General features: G+C 45.2%; 5 protein-coding genes across 5 annotated transcripts; 1 reads left to right on the top strand and 4 right to left on the bottom strand.

Annotated features, from left to right (window-relative positions):
- Window positions 1–7450: 7450 nt before the first annotated feature.
- On the bottom strand, window positions 7451–7825 carry N7539_005314 (uncharacterized protein; the record flags this gene model as incomplete). Its single annotated transcript, XM_056934916.1, has 1 exon — window positions 7451–7825. The coding sequence occupies one exon, from the start codon at window positions 7823–7825 to the stop codon at window positions 7451–7453; it is 375 nt and encodes a 124-aa protein (XP_056790110.1).
- A 2582-nt stretch (window positions 7826–10407) lies between these two features.
- Window positions 10408–12160, bottom strand: N7539_005315 (putative COP9 subunit 3; the record flags this gene model as incomplete). Its single annotated transcript, XM_056934917.1, has 5 exons — window positions 10408–10896; window positions 10954–11106; window positions 11180–11632; window positions 11688–11924; window positions 11993–12160. The coding sequence occupies 5 exons, from the start codon at window positions 12158–12160 to the stop codon at window positions 10408–10410; spliced, it is 1500 nt and encodes a 499-aa protein (XP_056790111.1).
- A 661-nt stretch (window positions 12161–12821) lies between these two features.
- On the top strand, window positions 12822–14346 carry N7539_005316 (glutamate-5-semialdehyde dehydrogenase; the record flags this gene model as incomplete). Its single annotated transcript, XM_056934918.1, has 3 exons — window positions 12822–13122; window positions 13204–13365; window positions 13433–14346. The coding sequence occupies 3 exons, from the start codon at window positions 12822–12824 to the stop codon at window positions 14344–14346; spliced, it is 1377 nt and encodes a 458-aa protein (XP_056790112.1).
- A 356-nt stretch (window positions 14347–14702) lies between these two features.
- On the bottom strand, window positions 14703–15681 carry N7539_005317 (60S ribosomal protein eL18; the record flags this gene model as incomplete). Its single annotated transcript, XM_056934919.1, has 4 exons — window positions 14703–14780; window positions 14890–15257; window positions 15433–15537; window positions 15678–15681. The coding sequence occupies 4 exons, from the start codon at window positions 15679–15681 to the stop codon at window positions 14703–14705; spliced, it is 555 nt and encodes a 184-aa protein (XP_056790113.1).
- A 1050-nt stretch (window positions 15682–16731) lies between these two features.
- Window positions 16732–18155, bottom strand: N7539_005318 (putative mitochondrial carrier protein; the record flags this gene model as incomplete). Its single annotated transcript, XM_056934920.1, has 5 exons — window positions 16732–16972; window positions 17041–17177; window positions 17243–17518; window positions 17659–17976; window positions 18051–18155. The coding sequence occupies 5 exons, from the start codon at window positions 18153–18155 to the stop codon at window positions 16732–16734; spliced, it is 1077 nt and encodes a 358-aa protein (XP_056790114.1).
- Between the last annotated feature and the right edge of the window lie 2058 nt (window positions 18156–20213).

Genomic DNA, 20213 nt, shown 5'->3' on the forward strand with positions numbered 1-20213 from the left:
AATAAACGAATCTTCCCTATATTAGGATCGTCTCGCTAGACCTCGAGGATTATACTTCGTAGATTACTAGTTATATTTAAAACGTAGGTATATTACCTAAGATAATAAGCTACTACTTTTTTATAGTAGAAGTAATAGGCGCGATCTAGCTCTTATCTCTAGGTATCTAAGATACTATCTAGCTCTTAAACCCCCGAATCCGGTAATAATTCCTTTTTGAATTAATATAGGTCGGTTAGTACTAACTATACTACTGCCTAGCTCTATTCCGGTATCTCTTCGGTTACTATTCGGGCCTATAATAGATTTAATAGAGTAGTATTTAAGGTATTCCTCGAAGCTAGCTCTATTATCCTTAAGGGTATATCCGCTAGGTTTTTCTTCCCTATATAGTATAAAATTATAAAATTAAATATAGAGAGAGTTATATACTATCGTACTTAATACCTTTATAATCGTAGGTTTTATATAAAGGATCTTAAGTTATTATAGTCCGAAAAGACTTCGATTCGGTACCGAGACCCTTTAAGATAATACTACTAAATCTTAAAACTATATACGATCGTATATAGCTCTTAATCTCTAGTAGTATAGCGGGATTCGGTATTAGAGAACTTACGAGACTAAAATACGACTAGATACCAGATTCCTTCGTTATCGGGTTAGGATAGTATCCTAGCTATTTCCTATTATAAGATATCTGTTTCTAGTCGGATAGTACGATCGGGATCGAAATATTATAGAATCGGTACCGACTCGAAAGTATAGAGTAAATTATAAAAAGCCTAGGTTATATAGGTACTAAGTTTAATCCTACCTAGTCGTTTTCCTTTTTCGAGGCCTTTTATAAGATCTATAAGGGGTTTTACGATAGTCGAGTAGTTATAGATAAAGCGGCGGTAGAAGTTATAAAATCTAAGGAAGGATTAGATCTCCTTAATCGTAGATAGTAGTAGCTATTCTCGGATTAACTTAACCCGTAAAGGGTCTATCGATATTCTAGTAGTAGTAACGATATAGCTAAGGAATTCTACTTAGTCTTAGTAGAAGAAGTATTTATCGGGATTAATATAGAGTTTATATTACCGGAGTCTTTCGAGGACGAGTCGGATATATTTTATATATAATTTAATATTCTCTAAGAAGATTAGAATATTATCTAGATAGACTATATAGAAAAGATCTAGGTATTCCTATAGTATAACGTAGATATAGTTCTAGAACGTAGCTAGGACGTTAGTAAGACTAAAAGATATAACTATATACTCGTAATAGCTATATCGCGTTCGGAATACGGTCTTCTACTCGTCGCCCTCCTTAATACCGATATAGTAATAAGCCTCTCGGATATCGATCTTAGAGAACTTCTTAGTATATAAGAGGCGATCGAGGATTTCGGAGATAAGTAGAAGAGGATAGCGATTCTTTACTAAAACGTAATTAAGTCCCTAGTAGTCTATATAGAGTCGTAATCCGCTATTCTTTTTAGGTATAAAAAGAATAGGTATACCTATAGGACTCTTCGATAGGCGGATTCGGCTATTCTCTGTATTTACGCGAATATACTTCCTAAGTTCCTAAAGCTCGGCGCGAGAGAGAGGATAGATAGACCTATAGGGTAGAGTAGTCCCTAGGATAAAGTCGATTATATAATCGGTCTTCTTACGCTAGGGTAAGGTCCTTACCTTCTCCGCTAAGTATAAATCTTCGAAGTTATAAAGTTCTTTAGGCTAACTAGCGATTCTAGTATAATTCGTAGTCCTTTCGGGGTTCCTTCGGATATTAGTAGATAGGAGCAAACTATCGAAGAGCGGATTATCGAGAGTATCGAGGTCTATTTCTAGATTAATCTAATAGGATACTACTATAAAGATATATATCTTATTATATATATATTTCGCGAATTAATAGGGGGTAAATAGATCGAGGTTTCGATAGTTAACCCCGAAGTACTAATAATACGTATCTATATCGATAATAATTCCTTATATATATAACCTAGGTATCCCTAGTAGTATAGGGGGTCCTATCTTCCGGTTAATAGTATAGTACTCTACTATCTAGGTCTTTATAATTCCTTATTAATCGGTTACTATAATTAGGACACAGAAAGCGTCCTTAGCGTTACTATATTAATCCTAGAAGTTATAGAGCTTAGGTATTTAGAGAGCGGCTTATTATAGTTTATAAGACCTTACGAGTTCGTAGTCGATAACGCTTATACTTATACCTATATCTAGGCTAATTTTAATAGTAGTATCCTTAATATATATAATAGTTTTAATTATCGGAAGGATCTCTATAAGTAGCTACTAAGTCGGGACTATAGAGTTTACTCCGACTCGCTAGCGTTTCCCTATTCTTTTACGGCTTCGTTATCGGCGATAATTTCGTTAATATACGTATTTAGATATCCTTAGCTAGGTCTTACCCGGGAATAGTTAGAAGTATAATATCCCTTTTTTCTATACGTATAATAGGTAACCGAAGTTAGGTCCCTATTTCCGTAGAACTAACGATAGGATAAGATAGGAGTATTTCGATTAGGGTTTATAGTCTCTCGTCTATAGAAAGAGGGTCGGTACTTCTTAGTATTTTCCTATTATTCCTTTTAGTCCTAGTCTTCCCGGTATCGCTTCTTCGGATTTATTCTAGATAGGAAGGGATTCCGATATCCTATACCTCGACTATCCTATATATAGATCGTGGCCGAAACTATATCGGTACGATTCTCTAGGAGGTTGTTCTAGTATAGTACTTTAAGTTTATTTTTAAGGACTAGGCGTAGTTTTACGTAGTAGCTAAGAGTACACTCTTTCTCCTAAATATTTATATAGTTTTCGATAGATTAGAGGTAGTTATAAAACGCGCGTAGGTCTTAGTCCTCGAGCTAGTAAGCGCTATAGTATTTTTCCGTAATATTAGCCTCCGTAAATCGACCTCCTCGGATAAATTCGAGTATCTAGTTAACGAAATTATCCTAGATAGGCTATTAGGCTATAAACTCGGTCTTTTTATAATTCGTCTACTAGGTCCGTTAGATCGGTTCTAATATAAAGAATCTAATAGGAATCTTATATAAATTACTTACGTATCAGTCGGGACTAGCTTCGAAGATATATTCTAATTTATCGAGCTACTAGATATATTACTCTAGGGTTAAGGTAGAGCTTAAGCGGTATAAGATATTATTAATTTTAATCTCTACGCCTCGGGATCGATAGGGAAGAGGAGGCACGGATTAAGATTCGGGGGTATCTCGTCGCCGAATCGTAGCTTTATATTCGAGTTACTAGATCCGCGCTAGGAGGCGATCGAGGGTATTTTATTCGTTTAACTTAGCCTATTTAGGAGATCGTACCTCGAAACTAGATCTATCTTCTAGGTCCCGAGGGATTAGGCTAAGTTTACTTAAGGATTACCTAAGCCCCTTACTAACTCGTCGGGATCGTTCCGCTACCGTAAGACGGGCGGATCGTTAATAGGTCGTCGGTATAGATATTTCTTCTCTAGGTAGCTAAATAGGAAGATTTAGTAATTATTAGGGGGTCTATATCGTAGGACAGAGAACCTATTAGCTAGGCAGAGAGTCTAAGTCTATAGTTATAATTTTCAAAGACTAAATCTTAGGGTATAGTAGACTTCACTAGTTCACACAATATATATATAGGGGTTCCGTATACCGAGTCCCTATAGCCCCACACAGAGCCTTTAGGGTTATTACCCTAAGGCGACGCGGGGTCGATTCGATCGTAAATCGTCCTAAGTCACCACGCATGACTACGCCGTGACATTCTTAGTATAATAATTAAGAAGTATTATTCTATTCCTAAGAATAACTACTATACTAGTAGTATTCCTTACTATAGAAGATCCTAGAGACTAGATCTATACTATTATCTCTAATATAAACTAGTAGGAGAAAGCTATCTTCGTAATACTCTATATACTATATTCTATATCCCTAAGCTATAACTAAGGAAGATAACTTATATAGAACTTCTCTAAAATATTATTCGAAGTATTATTAGGAGGATATAGCTTCCTAATAGTCGCCTAGTAATAGGCCTCTATAAACTTATAATAGTTTCTAGTAGCCTCTATAACCGACTTCTTATTCTATATATCTATAGGCTAGAATAGCTATTAATACTTAATTTCTATCTACTTAAAAATACTAGCTAGATTAGTAGCTATATTATATATTATCTATAGTAAGATACCTAGCTAATAAATATAATTAGCTATCTAGTTAGTATCTATATTTAGCTCCTAGAGATAAGCTATCTAATATAGGAGTATCCCGAGATTATATATATTCCTAGCTATTACTATAAGTATCTAGAAGACCTCTATTAGTAGGACTCTATAAGAAGGATATAAGGAATAAACTTATAAGGGAATAGCTACTACTATATCTATAGTACTACTAGTAGAAAACTAAGATCTTTATATTAAATATATAATTAATCTCGAATAAAGTAGTAGGGATTATAGATACTATAGGAGCTAGAGTACTAGTATACTTCTTTATAGTAGTTCTTAGATATAGAATATACTAGAAGAGCTAAATCGATAATAGTATCTATATAGCTAATAGTCTTAGCTACGCTATAGAAGCGATCTTCCGAATCCTACTAGTAGCTATCTTTCTTACTATCTTTTTTACGCTACTAGTAGTAATCTTTCTTAGTACTATCTTCTTTATAGCTACTTTCCTTAATACTATCTTTTACGCTATACTATCTATTAGAGGATAGATAGCTATCTATATAGTTATATATTTTAATCGAGTTATAGTAGTAGTCCTAGCTAGTACTCTTAGAGCTATAGGAGATAGTAATAAGAAGGAGTAAGAAAGAAGAGAAAGAAGGACTCGAGGAAGTATATAGAAGAAAAATCTCTATCTCTCCTATAGTAGTCTCTATAGACTATCTATTAGATAAGAATAAAGAAAACCTAGTCTTCGTAGATCTAGTCTATCTACTAGGATCTAGTATTCCTAGAGAAGAGAATAGTTATAAGAGGACTTCCTTTATTAAAGTATCCTATTAGATAATCTATAGCCTAGTAATTATTAGGTAATCTATAACCTATAATCCTAGTCTAGCTATATAATAGTTAGATATTAGGCCCTCCCGTAGCTTCTAGGAAGCTAGGCTCCCGGGCCCTCTTAGCCTAGCCTCGGATCCCTATTATCCTATATATTCTAACCCGAAGGATTATAACCTTTATAGTAGCTCTGTCCTACCTCTTCGGGTAGCCGATCGATCGATCGATCGATAGAAGAGGGAGTTAAGAGTAATCCCCTCGAGAGTATAGAGAGAGAGGACTATAAGATAGATACTAGAGAAGGGACTAGTAGGGATCCCTAAGAATTAGTCTTTATACTAATCTAACTACTATAAGCTATCTCTTCCCTAACAATCAAGTCTAGCTACCTTACCAAAGTAGCTACCTTAATATTAAGTAACGTAAATACTACTATATATAGTACGTAGTATATATATAAATAGCTAAAAACTTAGGAGACTTCTAGCCGGGATATCTAGTATAAAGGAGGGGATTAATTATCACGGCGCGACCTACTAAGACGCGGCCATAGGTAAATCATATACAGAACACCTATAAATCTACCGGGTTATAGCCCTAAGGATACGGGCCCCGGCACGTAGGGGACATATATATAATAATCGCAGAAGGGAGGAAGAACTCCGACCTTCAAGATTCAGTCTTTGAATTTGAGCCCCCTAGACTTCAATCCTTTACCTAGTCAACAGTCCTAGTCGCCCTACGATCCCGACCCTAACAAGAAGAAATCAGTATCAGAAGGGAGATACCGGTAACTACGCGGTACCACGTAGCACCACGCACACTACCTCAAAACTTAGAATACTACTATAGCTTCTTCTTCTTCTTCTTCTTCTTCTTCTTCTTCTCCAGCTCTTGAGATTCTTGATACCACGCAGTCAAGTTGAATGAATAGTTTATGAGTCCTTCTAAAACTTTTCTTAAACTAGCGTACAACAAAACTTATAAATAGTACGTAAATCGGTAGTACAGTAGTAGTACTACATTCTAAAAATATACTACGAAAGTTAAGATATTATAAATAGAATTATACTTCTCTAACCAGGCTAGTATAGAATGTTATATGGGTACCTATAGGTGACCCTATCCCCACGCAGGTATTCCGCGTTAGGTATAGGAATTCCTATAGGTACGAAAATTCGTAAATAGTGTAGAGGGGAATGCTCAAGGCAGTCTGATCTCACCAGACAGGTCGAGTCATAGAGGAACCAAACCACAACCACCAGCACGCACGTCCAGAGATCCCCCAGCCCGACCGTACAACACCTATCCGTGGGTTGTCAAGAGGCACAAGTGAAGATCAAAAGGAGTGTGTCATTGCAATGCAAAGAATCAGACTGTAAAGACCGTCCTGAATCCTCGATTCCCTTCTCCGATGGATCTCCCGGATCCCATGAACTCGATGATCCTCGGATTCCTTCTTGGATTGATTCCTTAGGTGATCAAGTTGAGTGACCCCCTCTCGTAATGTCCAAATAGTCTCTCCCGACTATAAGGCCACCATCAGGCACACGCACAGTCACCTCTGCAAACCATCTGCTCTAGGTACATGCAACCGGATTGCCTACTACAATAGGTACGTTAAGGTACCTATAGGTAGGGCCTCTTTCGCCATGGGGCCTATTCCCACCGTCCCACCTCTACTGCTCAATGGGTATCACAGCCAGATTTGTCGAGTCTAGCCAATCGCAGGCTAGTGTTAATGCCATAAAACTAAGGCTAGGATCCGTAGGTCACGTGTTTTGTAGACCACTATGGCAGAACGCCTCTCCACCTAGGGGAAAAAAAGAAGACTATTATCTAGGCCCCTCTCAGCGTATATCCCAAAGAAGTTAGCCCAAGCTATTGTTATTGTGTCTCTGACGAGACACAATCAAATTAAGGATGCATTTTTCCCTGCTCGCAAATTTGGTTGAACACCTCTTCGGTGTGTTGCAAGACCCGTTCCGCCGCATCTTGTTGCCTTGTCATCTCTATCTTCTTGTTTACTGGAACCTCTTCTCCATCCCAACTGATCCAGTAACATCCACTGCCCTTCATACCATCACTCCCCATGCAAGCGTCTTCTTTCAATGTCATTCCCTCCATTTTCGGAGGATATCTTGGGCTTGTGGCTGCATAGAGATGTCTTTCTCCGCTTTCTTCAAGGAGAACCATAAACGGTTTCAAAATTGGTGTCATCAGAGCAGACAAAAAAGCCCTGCTGGTACCTCTCGAAGAATCCCCGTAGCCACGCCGGAAGGGTATGCATGGATGAAGGATGTCTGTGGCTGTAGCTGCGCCAGGTACTCGAGAAAGAAGTTCCCCATCAGATTAGCATGCGCTCCGCATCTCTGAAGGCTGAAGATTTTTTTGAGGCTCAGGTCGGAGAAGTCAAGCATGCCTGAGCCGCCAGCACGAATCGAAGCCATGGGGTCGAATACCGAGACGACCCGCGATAGCCTAGTGCCATCACTCTGGGCCCTCTGTTGTGCAACCTCCTCAGCAGGGGCAGCAACTTGTAGATGAACCGCATTCGGGCGTAGTAGTGCAACACAAATTTGCGATCTAGCCCTTCAGCGGTCTCTTGACGGCCCTTCATCGTCATCACTCCAGGCGTCATGAAAAGAAGGTTCACTTTCTGCTCTCTCGGGGCTATTTCCGCGCAAGCTTTGTCGACATTCTTCAGTAAAGATATGTCACTTTGGAGGAAGAATGTCTGGGACGAAGGATTGATGTTTTTCATAGACGCCATTGCCGTATCTGCTGCTGACTGGCTTCGTCCGATCAAGTAAATTCTGGGTGCTGTTGTGTGCCGTGCAAAGGCAAGCGCGGTTGAAAGCGCGATCCCCGAAGTACCACCAACTACGAAAAGGGTTAGAAACATGTCAATCGGCTTTCAGCCAGATATTTTAATGGAAAGGTTATCGTCAAGGAGGATGAGATGACGGGGCAAGGCCGGGATGCCATACCAAAGACCGCGACCAGGCCGGTCGCGCGAGATCTGAGAGTCCTATTATGTGCCTGAACGGCCTAAAGGGTGACCATCGTGGCTACCAAAGTGTTGACTTTCTCGTCGTCAATCCCTGATCTCAAGTAGGCAAGAAGACTTGGAGAATCGAGTGACTTGGGGCTGCGAGTATTGAGCAATTCTGAACAAATGACTCGACTTGGAGCTTGTTCGTGACCTAGAGACGGATGGAGCAGCCGGACGGGCAGTGGGATTAAGTAGTTGCACTGAGCGCGATCCTAGTGGTATTTATCACCTTTCAATCGTAGGGTGAGCTCCTGCAGAGATGGTGCAGCTGACCATATGCCAAAGGATGCTATTGAAATTGTGGAACGCGATGGCTGACGTGAGACTTTTGGGCTGCCTGGAGCTCACAACCAGAAGATGAAGCGGATACTGGAGAAACGAGCAGTCAAGTCAGGCACATCGTATCTAAGAGCCAGTTCCACACGTGACTGCACCCAATAACAGGCCACTGTCCAAGTTCTATCATGCAGTGCATCATTCACTGTGACTGGCAATCCCAGGTACGTCCCTCGATTGATGACTGGAAAGACTGAAGATTGCGGCTCATAAGGTGGGTCACGGAAGTATGGCTGGCATCTGCACTAGCTCCTCCGTGTTCTTCGTCCGTTCGTCCGTGCATCAGCCTTACCCAAACTGCAGCGTATACTTCTACGCATTGACCCCATCCCATGCAGCTCTGGTAGTCATCATCACTACCTGCGCCTCCAAAGGCCGCTTGGCACGCAATCAAAATAAGAATTGAAGGTAGTCACAGACGAGAGCCGTGCGGCTGGTCGACCTGCAGTGCCCACTGTTAGCGCAACATGAAGGCAGCGCTTTGGTCTTTCGTTTTGTGTATATACAGATGCGACTCATGGCACTTACCCGTCCGTATTCACTGCTTGGTCATTGGTTTCCACTGATAGATTTTCCTTAACTATGCATGACTCATTTCTCTGCCCTGATCTGCGTTTAATGGGTACTCGCGCGGATGGACGCCCTCGCCGTAGCGAGGTAGTCTGCCAGAGCTGCATGGTGACAAGCCAACTACTTGATGTACGCCTTTTTTCGAATTGTTGTGGAATCTGGAGCTCTTATCGGCCAACTAATGGAGGTAGCGCAATTACCAAGGCATATCTAACCTTGAATGACCTTGTAGGAGAGACTCATTCATTCAAGGTAATGATGTTTTTTCATGGGAAGGGGGCGGGGGGGGAGAATTGAAGACTAGATATCGTTAAATCGGATGGAGCTCGAGGGGAATGGTACTGTGCACCGTACGACTTCAAACTTAACCCTAATATATACTGCCAGAGTCCAGTCTGCGCAGATCATACTGCCGGTTTTTGTTACGCGGTGATGCTCACGGCGATGCTCCCGTAAAATGAGCTTACGCCCACCTAGAAAGACCGGCCATAACCTTGGTACATATATATGTTCTTCTGCCAACGCCTCAAGCAAAACATGGATCGTTATCAGGGACCGAATCATTGGAAGCTTGTAATATACTACAGTGTCAAAGACTTTATGAATAGTCATATTCAAAGCCCACAAAGATTTTGCTCACATCAAACCACGATGACGCGTTAGAGAGAGGAATAAGTAATGATGAGAAAAGCGACCCGATCAAGGCAATTGCGCGCCAGAGTCCGAAAGCCTAGCCGTGAATATGGGCTATCCACGTATTTTGATTAATAAATTATAAAATGCCCAATGTTATCATCAAGTTGGGCTTGTGGTTTAGTGGTATAATACTCCCTTAGCATGGGAGTGGTCCGGGGTTCGATTCCCCGCGAGTCCATCTTTTTGATGTTTGATCAAACTTCACGGGAACAATCATTTCAGCATTTCTGGCTGCTGGCTGCGTCTTGGCTTCGTTGTCTTTTCTTCTCTTGCCTCGTATTGCTAGCGGCACTGTCACTGCTGCGCGCGCCGCAGACAAACACTATGCGTACGATATCGCGAGCGAAAGAGCCATCCGATGCCCGACAAGTGTGAACCATCGGAAGTCTTCATCGTCATGCTCTGTCTTGCCTTGGATCGAGATGGGCACTGTTTAATACCTCGTACAGACGTTTGCCAGGACTCCTTAGTGCCATACTCATAAGCATGTCTATTCGCGACACGGCTAGTCATCGGGAACAACGGCAGGAAGAGCTACGTGAAAGTTACCTGTCAAAGAATTAGCTACTGTGGCAGACCAGGTTGCGCAAGAGCTTATTCTTAGGACTGTCGAGGTCACTCAGATAGATGCTTCGACTCTTCGACTTGTTTCATAAAAGCCGTTGAGGGAAACAACATGCATTGCATAGGGTCTACTTTCATGCGTCCTCGCCCATCAAATCCTCGTCCATATCCACCCCAGCATCTTCGGAAGTCCCTGGTCGAGGCTCGCCGACAGCTGTCCAAGCCTGACTCCTCTTCAAGCTATCGATGACTTCATTGCTGAGCCCCAATTGACTGTCGAGGTCACCCAAGCTTTTTGAGAGTGTCCGTAGAGCTTGGCCCTCTCTAGCGAGGCTGAGCTGTACCTCTCTCTCGTGCACTAGTCGAATCGAGGACCGGCTCTCTGTAAATCGCACCATTGTTGACTTGGTGGGATCCGAAGGTTGAACCAATGTCGCCGACACGGCTCCTGACATGATCAACGAGGCAATAGTGGACTCGGTTACCTGATTGCTGACCTGCATAGAAGGTGATTGACGCAAAAGCTCGTCAACGGTCAAGGCAGCAAACGTCTTTTTGACGCGTTCAACCATGTGTTTGATGTAGGCACAGTGCACCTGAGAGACAAGACCCAGGTTATGGTCCTAGGGAAATCAGTTTGAAAATTCAGAACAAATCCCACAGATGGACAAGCAACTCACAGCGCGCCACACGTCCCGAGCGGCCTCAATTTCTTCCTCTATGCGCTTGAGATCCCCACTTTCAAAAGCTTGAGCTAAGCTCACGTATGGCTTGGCCAGTGACTGATAGACCCGCGAATGGCTCGTGACCATCAAGTTCGTGGTGGACGGTAACTAGCGAGGAACCGTGAATGAGATATTAGACTCGACCAGATGAAGACAAAACCCTCCTAGATGAGGATCATACCTTGCCTTTCTCCAATAAATTCGCCAAGATCCACTTTTTGTACGCTTCCACCATGATCATGCTGACAGACCCAGTTGTTGGCATCGAGATAACAATCTGAAGAAAGTGAATTGCCTTCGTCCACTGCTTTAGTGCCATGTAAATCATTCCACCGTAAAGGTAGTATTGCAGATGGTCCTTGTAGGTCAATTTGGCCGAGAGCCCGGACTTCTCTGTGACGAAGGACAAGCTTGAGTCATGCGAGGCGCAAAGAAAGGGGGCAAAGCCGGCACCAGCCCCGGGCTGTGAGGAAGGAAAGTGGCAGACATATTTGTCCAAAACTGGCAGCGCACAGGAATATGCCCTTGCGCGCAAACATAGACGGACCAGAACGAGGTGCGTCGATGTTAAGACAGTACACGATGGGTCGAGTCGGAGCATTGCATCTCTAATTACACGTGCTGCCAAAAGTGGCTGAGGCAATTTAGAATGGAACAAGTCTCGTGTTGTGCTTGGGGACAGTCCTTACCTGCGAAGAGGCCTGTGCAATCTGTGCCACGAGTTCGACTACCTGACGCCATTCTTCACCCACATATCGTGATTGCACTGGATTGAAAGATTTTAAATATGATACGATTTTGGGCCACAGCCAGCCTGTTGGAAGCAAAACGGCCGGTAGAGATTGACGACTTTCTTCCTGGAAGATCTCAATTTGGGCGCGAAGTATATAAAGATACAGCAGGGAATCTGCAGTCGGATCAATATGCTTGTAACAGAAGGCAATTAGCGTGGTAGACTCAGAAGACTGTTGCCAAAATATAGGTATGCTCTTACATCCAACAAGGACTCGTCTCGGGCCAAGTCGCCTAGATACTTGGCAGATACAGCTTCTCTCAAAGAGGCCACGTGCTGACGGATCTGTTGATCGTAAGCTGCATCAGTATTACGCAAAGCTTCATGCAGCTGCGCAGACTGAGCTCTGAGCCCCTCCAAGACACTCATCCTGCGGACGATACAATTTGGAGAAGATCAAGCTATTGCGTTGCTGCGAATAAGCTGTGCGGGGATCAAGGTGTCTCGGGATCGGTTCCACAGGTTGGGTCAAACTGATGACACGGCCGGAAGAGAGCTAGTGCTTTCAAGCTGCAGTGGGAATTACCAAATGAAGCCAGTGCTGAATCGGAGCATATTCGTCGTGAGCGCCTCTGATCAGCTTCGAAGAGTTACCGGCTGTTATCGTCGTAATCTCGAGCACTTTGTCCTGGCGTTAATTCAGTAAAGAGGGCCCCGGCAGAAGTGAGCGGTCAACGCAATATCAAGACGACCGGACCAAATACGGTTATCGATAAACGATAAGGAAGTCCATCCGATAGCGGAGCTGCTCAAACCCCCGCCATACATTTACAGTGCTGCACTGCTCCCACTCCGGAAAAAAAAAAGAATAGAGGTAATACCCCGTTCAGGACTGTGACTAAGTCCGCTTGAAAGCCGCCTTCGAAAGCATCTGACTCATATTCAATTTGGACAGGAAGCCCCGTATCCTTGAGGACCCAATTCTTGGCCCCCCAAAAGTTCTCAATCTCGTATTAGAGTTGATCGCTTGCCACGTGCTATCTTTGCCCACCATTAACTTCGGATATACTCTCCCTCAAGACACTCTACGATGTCGTTGACGGACTCAGCAGCCGTGGATGTCGCGCGTAGCGCCTCAATCGCCTCTCGCCAGCTGGCTACACTATCAAACACCTCTCGCAATGACGCCTTGACTGCGCTTCACCAAGCTTTGGACCAAAATCGTGACACCATCTTGGCGGCCAATGCCCGTGACGTTGAGGCCGCCACAAAGGCTGCCGATAGTGGTGATTTGAACCACAGTGTGCTCAAGAGACTTGATCTCTCACGGCCTGGTAAATACGACGACATGTTGCAGGGAATTTTGGATGTTCGGGACCTGGAAGACCCTAGTGAGACTCCTCGTGTTTTGCTTGTCATTCTGATGAGTCACAGGCCAAGGAGGAAGCTAACTCTGTTGTGCATTGATATAGTTGGCAAAGTGACTCTTCGAACTTTGTTGGACGAGGGCTTGACTCTGGAACGAGTCAGCTGCCCAATCGGGGTCTTGTTGATCATATTCGAAGCTCGTCCCGAGGTCATTGCCAACATCGCGGCGCTAGCCATCAAGTCCGGCAATGCCGCCATTCTTAAGGGTATGAGTGGGAAACCCTGATTCTCTGACCCGGGTTCAAGACTGACGCATCCATGAATGTTCCACAGGTGGCAAAGAATCCATTGAATCCTTTACAGCCATTGCGAAGGTGGTCTCCGAGGCCATCGCTGGCTCCAAAGTTCCCGTCTCATCCGTCCAACTGGTCAAGACCCGGGATGCCGTCTCCGCTTTACTTGCCCAGGATGCCTACATTGACCTCGTCATCCCCCGAGGATCGAATGAATTGGTCCGGTTCGTGAAGGAAAACACCAAGATCCCCGTTTTGGGCCATGCCGACGGCCTTTGCTCGGCTTATATCCATGCAGATGCCAACATCGACACTGCTGTCAAGGTCATCGTGGACTCTAAGACCGACTACCCTGCCGCTTGCAATGCGCTCGAGACTCTCCTTGTCCACGAGGACGTTCTCGAATCTGTCTTCCCAGAAGTTGCAAAGGCTCTTATCAAAAAGGGCGTTTCTCTTCGCTGTGACTCAGCCTCCCAAGCTGCCCTTGCCAAGTCGCTGGCTACTGATCAGTTATCGCAAGTGCGATCGGCCAGCGAGGCAGACTACAGTACTGAATTCTTGGATCTTATCTTGGCTGTGAAGAGTATCGCTAAAACGGACTCGGTCGAGTCGGCCGTTGAAGCTGCTATCGCGCATATCAACACTCACCATTCCAAACACACTGATATCATTATCACCGAGTCTCGCAATCTTGCGAACCTCTTCATGAACAGTATCGACAGTGCCGGAGTCTTTTGGAATGCGTCCTCGCGGTTTGCAGATGGTATGCGATTCGGGTTTGGCACGGAAGTCGGCATCAGCACAAACAAGATTCATTCCCGCGGACCGGTTGGGCTGGAGGGATTGACAATCTATAAATACCTGATTCAAGGCAACGGCCATGGTGCGGGGGATTATCACGATGGCACGGGGGGACGCAAGTACCTTCACAAGAGGCTGCCAATCAATGAATGAAGACAGTCCAGATGTATAAAACGAAAAGTCTTACCTAGACAATTGTGGTTTACTTCATGCCTTTTGCATGCTTAGAAAGAAGATTGAGTTTTTCAAACGTATTTTTCTTTTTAAAACGTTTCGCAATCATAAGAAAGGATGAGGACTAAGCCGGTTGCATTTTTCTTTTGCCCTCTTTCCGTCGACGTACTCCGTATCCTCGTTCCATGCAAAGACATTTCACCATGTAAGGTACATCGAAAAGAGGTCTCCAGCCAGACTCATCGTGTCGAATACGAGAGTAACGCGCTTGACCAGGAATATGCGTTCTTGCACCAGTGGATTGATGTCTGCCACCATTTCCTCATCAAGGCTGTTTAGACCTTGAAACCCTTGGAGCGTCTGCGACCACGAGCACGCTCGAACTTCCGCCCCTTGGAAGCAACGTAGGGCTTCTGTAGATATTGATAGACTGTTAGTAAATTGTGCTCGTGCGGAATTGGACAATTTGGGATATTCGTTCAAATTCGAATACCATATTCGGAGTTGGCGATAGAAACGGACCTTGTGAGAGTGGGGACCGAAGCCGAAGTGCTTGACAGCCTCACGGGCGTTCTTGGGGCCACGGAGGAGCAGGGTGTTGGCACCGGTAGGGGCACGCAGAGCAAGCTGATCCAGGGTGAGGGTCTCACCACCGGCCTTCTCGATACGGGCACGGGCAGTGGCGGTGAAGCGCAGGGCAGCGACGGACAGCTTGGGGATGGTCAGGAGACGGTTGTCATCGGTGACGGTACCGATGACAACAACGGTCTTGCCCTTCTGGGCCTCGCTGATGTTGGAGGCGATGCGCGAGAGGGAGACGGGAGGGCGGTTGATGCGCGACATGAACAGGCGGCGGAGAACGGCCTTGTTGAAGTTTGACTCCGTGCGGCCTAACAAATATTCCCACAATCAGTTTCGCAATTCGACCATTTCCAGATTCAAGTTCGTATGAAGATGCATTTCAAATTGACATGAAATCGAGACATCGAGATTTCGTCTTCGGTGGTTTCGATGCACAAAATTTATTCGGACTCTGGATTGATCACAGGAAGGAGGGATTCATACGGGCCAGGAAGCGGTAGAGCTTCACGAGCACCTGCAAGTACACGTTCTCGCTCTTAGGCGCCTTGCGGTGGCTGCTGCGCACATGGTGACGGTCCAAGTCGATACCTAGAACAGTTCAAGAGATCGTCAGTTTTCCTTCGTTTGCAAATTCGCCTTGACGAGCATGGCGAGTCTTTGGCGACGACGATATTTTCGCAGAGTGCATGTGTCGCCGTGAATTTCGCTCCGTGGAGGGTGGCACATACCCATGGCTGCTGATATGAAATGTACACCTGGGAGTTAGCTTGCTATCGCACCCGTATGGAAAGTGCAAGAGGTTTTTGGTCTTCAACTTTCGGCTGCGCCGGTGTGTGTGGGTTGAGCCCTAGGCTAATCCCGATATGGCCATATGGGGAGTCAGCTGACTTGGACTCTGACAATCACGGGAACGGCAGAACGCCTTGACTGGCTTAGACCTCGAGAAAATCGATTGTTCCGCCTGTCCACCCGACTGGTGGAGCAGACTACCTTATGTAACGCATACAATTAGCCGCAGTGAGACCTTAATTGGATAGCCGCAAAACCGAAATTATCAACCTGAATTTTGCTCCATACCTAGACCCGATATGACTTCCAAATCCGAAGGCCGCAAATGTATCGAGTTGCGGTAGCGTCCGTAATCCACAGGTGAGGAGTCCGACGGAAAAGAATAAGCTCACTGGCTGACATTAAGCGCTTGACAAACGAACGCATAGTGAACTCGAGGCTCGTGGGACGGCCCAACATCCCCGAAGAGTATGCTGCTCTTCCATAACTCTGCAAATGCACAACGGCGCCCTAATGCGAGTCTATTTGTGCCGTCAGATTGCCTATCTCCCTTCTCTAGAGACATTGGCAGTTCACAGAGAACAATCATAATGCTTGCTTCGAATTCCACCGCCTAGTGCCTTCGATCCGACGGCCACTGTCCAGTCGCATGACACCTAAAGGACGGAGTGGATCCCTGCCGGTTTTGATCGCGGCTCCGCTCAATGTTCTAGAGTTCTTTAGACGAGTCCAAGCAACCTTTCCAAGGCTACGTGCACTCGATGCTATGCGGGGCAAAAACAAGCTTGAGACTTTCACGAAGCTGTCCATACGGAGAGACCAAAGACGACGGTCCAGTCTGACAGCAAAGAAGGCTTCGCTCAGTTCGCAAAGTCGCAGAGATGCACGACTGTCTCATGGGATCCAAAAAAACTACAATCTAAAAACCTGAGCAACGGGCAGCCCAATTGCCCCAGTCACATGGTGCTTTGCGCATTGCAACGGGAAACCGATCTAGATGTATTGGGACTGATCTCTATCGTTCAAACCTACCAGCAGATCTCTCGTGAACTCAAAGCTTAGCCAGCTGCTGGCCATGCTGGGGGCGACTTTCAAAAGGTTCGGTCCAATGCCCTTGAACAGTCCTCGTGTGCCTTCTTCGGCCACAATCACTCGCACGGCATCCCAGATGGATTTATACTGATACCCCATGCCGGACATGGTATTGATTTGGAATCGTCGACGCAGGACATCACTAACGGTAAGATAAGTGTGAGGAGGCTGCTCTGCTTGAGAGGAATCCGATGAAGAGGGATTGCTTACAATGGGTATGTGCAGGTCTGTGCAACTGCTCCGGATATGGCACCCGCAAGCAACTTTCGCCAAGGGTTGGGGTTCTTATCCCCCTCAGGAGTGAGCCACTTGCGGACTGATTCATAAGTCATAAAATTGAGCCCGACCTAGCTTTCGTCAGCAATGTCGGTCGCGCCGTGGGAAAGATTTCATGGAGCCGCGGACAACGTACATAAGGGGCAACGCCGGCTACGGTGGGAATGATGCCGCGATAGAGCGCAATTATTCCACCCTCACTCTTGTATATTGAGACCATGGTGGTGAACATGCCAGGAAGCTTTTGGGAGGGATCCCGGGAGCCTAGACTCGCAAAGGAAGCGGATTGTATGGAGAGCCGCGTGCGAACGATATCCAGTGGGTAAGTCACCGTCACCGAGGTAATTCCCGCGATACCACCGCAGATGAGGCGACGTACGGGGGTCATTTCGCCCTCTGGCGTTTCCGCGAACTGCAACATCCAATGTTAGGACCAAAGCTTCTTGCTACGCAGGCTTTTGGGCAGGAGATGCCGCACATGGTGACATGCAAGCAGTCTAGCTCCTCCGTGAATCGAATCGATCTGAGAGGAGTTCAAGCTCAACCACTTACCCTCTTGTAGAAGTTGTAACTGCCGAATTGTACCGCCGAGTATGGGATGATGCGGATACAGTTGGTCCCGTTTCCTCGCATGAATCCGCGCCATCCTTCTTCACGCTTCATTTTCTTGAGGCCTTGCCATATTGACAACTTGTATTCTTCGCGGCCGACACTCTGGATCTGCAGTAGAATCTTCAATCGCTCCAGAGGCGAGACGATCGTGCGGGAGACGGCGCCAGCAACGCCTCCTGCCATGAATGCGGCGACAACCGGCTCGGCGAGCTTGCTCCGAGTTCGGCCGATGAGGGACGATGGCCTTGAGACGGACTCCTATCAATCGAAAAGATGGAAGTCAGAAAGGCGTATGGGGTTAGACTTGAGGGATTCTCAGAGGGAACAGGTACCTGAACTGAGCCCGGAGGTGGACTTAACGGGATGGCTGGTAAGACGGGTCTTGCAGCCTCCTTCGCCTCGGGTTTCTGAGCGGTGTCCTGTCCATTGAGACTCATCTTGGCCGAGATTGATGAATGCGCTCAATTGATTTCAAGTGAAAGTTCAGCGCAGTGTGAGACGACTTCACTGCCGGGGAAGTCTGCGGCTGAGAAGATTGCGCTCCGTCACGACACTGAGGAGGTTGAACGGACAATGAGGGCGGGCTGAGTAAGGGATGAAAGCTGATAGAGATTTGGAGAGGAGCAATGTTTGTGACGTCCATAAGAGAAAGTGAAGCGTTTCCACAAGCTGTCGTTCTACTGTTCCATTGTGGAATTGAGGGTCCAGGCTCGATAATGCGTCTGAAGGAACCTCACAGTGAAAGGAGGAAAGAAAGACCAGGACGCGGATTCGAAGGGTGACTTGACAGTCAAGTGAGGGATAAGAGACGTGACAATCCCAGGATGTTTGTATCAGACAATTGATCTTTGTGCAGAATGGACTTCTATGGGCGGCCTTGAAGAGAGAACAATAGTCACGAAGTGAGCGACTTGGGCCAAGTGGAGGCGATGACTACTACGGAGAAGCGCCATAGGAGAGCATCATCCCGACTACCGATGCTCACGGTACCTCCCGAGGCAGAACGGGTACTGTAATTAATAGTATGAGCGCTTAGACGCCTAGTCATTTACAGTGACGTTCCATAAGTTTTTAACCCCCTGCTGACCCACTTTTCTTACCGCCTACTAGGTTAGCCTACCGCCTACCCTATACGCGCTACTAGAGAACACGCTAAAACCAGCGCGTCGCGAGACAGCTACTATTTTACGCAAAATTTCCCACGTAGATAGATTTATACTAATCCTATACACATCTATATATATTCTACACGCTCTACTATCTACTGTATTAATATGGCTCGATCGAAGGAGCTTACACCTACGCTACGCGCGCGTATATGCGAACTACATACAATTAACTAGGGCTATAAGCGTATTCATAAGCGTTACCCCTGGATTCCTCTCTTAATAATTCGATATACGATCATTAAAGAGCGAGAAAGACAAGATAGTATCTCGAAGCCACGCAAAGGCCGGCCAAAGAAGCTTACTAAGGCCGACAAAGACCGAATTATCTAGGTTATTCATAAGAACCCTCGCGTTATACAGGAAGATCTACTTACTAAGGTCGACCATAAAGTGAAATATACCTTAATTCGATAACTACTTAACGCTAAGAATATACGCAAATAGCGCTATAGCTAGCGATCTTACCTTGAAGAAATTCACGCGGTAAAACGACTTTAATAGGCTCTTAAATATCGCTTATTTATACCTAATGATTAGGCCCGTGTTTATTAGTCTGATAAATATACTATTAAGCGAGGAATTAGTATACGTCGTGAATAGACTTTTATACGCCCTCGGGACTAAGTACGCGAGGGTTAATACTAGGGTTTACTATAGCGTGGAAAGCAGGTTAAGCAGATATTCTGGGCTGCTTTCTCGGCCTCGCGTCGTACGGGCTTAATACCTCTATTTAGCGATCCTGAGTTAGAGCGTAGCGGTATTAATCGTTTCGTTATCGAGGAATTATATCGCCGGGTTCTACCTACGTTACTACCTACTAAAGATAGGATTTTTATACACGATAACGCACCTACGTATACTGCGTACGTTATACGCGATACTTTAGCAGATATAGAGATCGAGGTGATAGTTTAGCCGCCTTATTCGCCTAACCTTAACCCAATTAAGAACCTATAGGCCCTATTGAAGGCAGAAATCTATAAGATTCGGCCTGATCTTCTGCATATAAAGAATAACGATAAGACTAAGCGAATCTTGGTCGAAACTACGCAAATTACATAGCAAAACATTAATATACGGCACCTAGAACACCTTTCAGAGACTATACCTAACAGGGTTAAAGCAATCATTGAATCGCAGGGGTGGTATACGCCATATTAGGGCATATAGGGGTGCGTTAGCTAGTTATTTAGTAGAATTATCAATATTATAGAGTTTTGGTGGAGGTTTTGCGACCGGCAGTATATTATGTAATTAAGGGTGTGTGGGGCAGGGGGTTAAAAACTTATGGAACATGACTGTAGCACGCGTTAACCAAAATACAGC

The sequence above is a fragment of the Penicillium diatomitis genome, assembly GCF_028827545.1.
Source record: "Penicillium diatomitis strain IBT 30728 chromosome Unknown utg000005l_segment0_segment0, whole genome shotgun sequence".
NCBI lineage: Eukaryota > Fungi > Ascomycota > Eurotiomycetes > Eurotiales > Aspergillaceae > Penicillium > Penicillium diatomitis.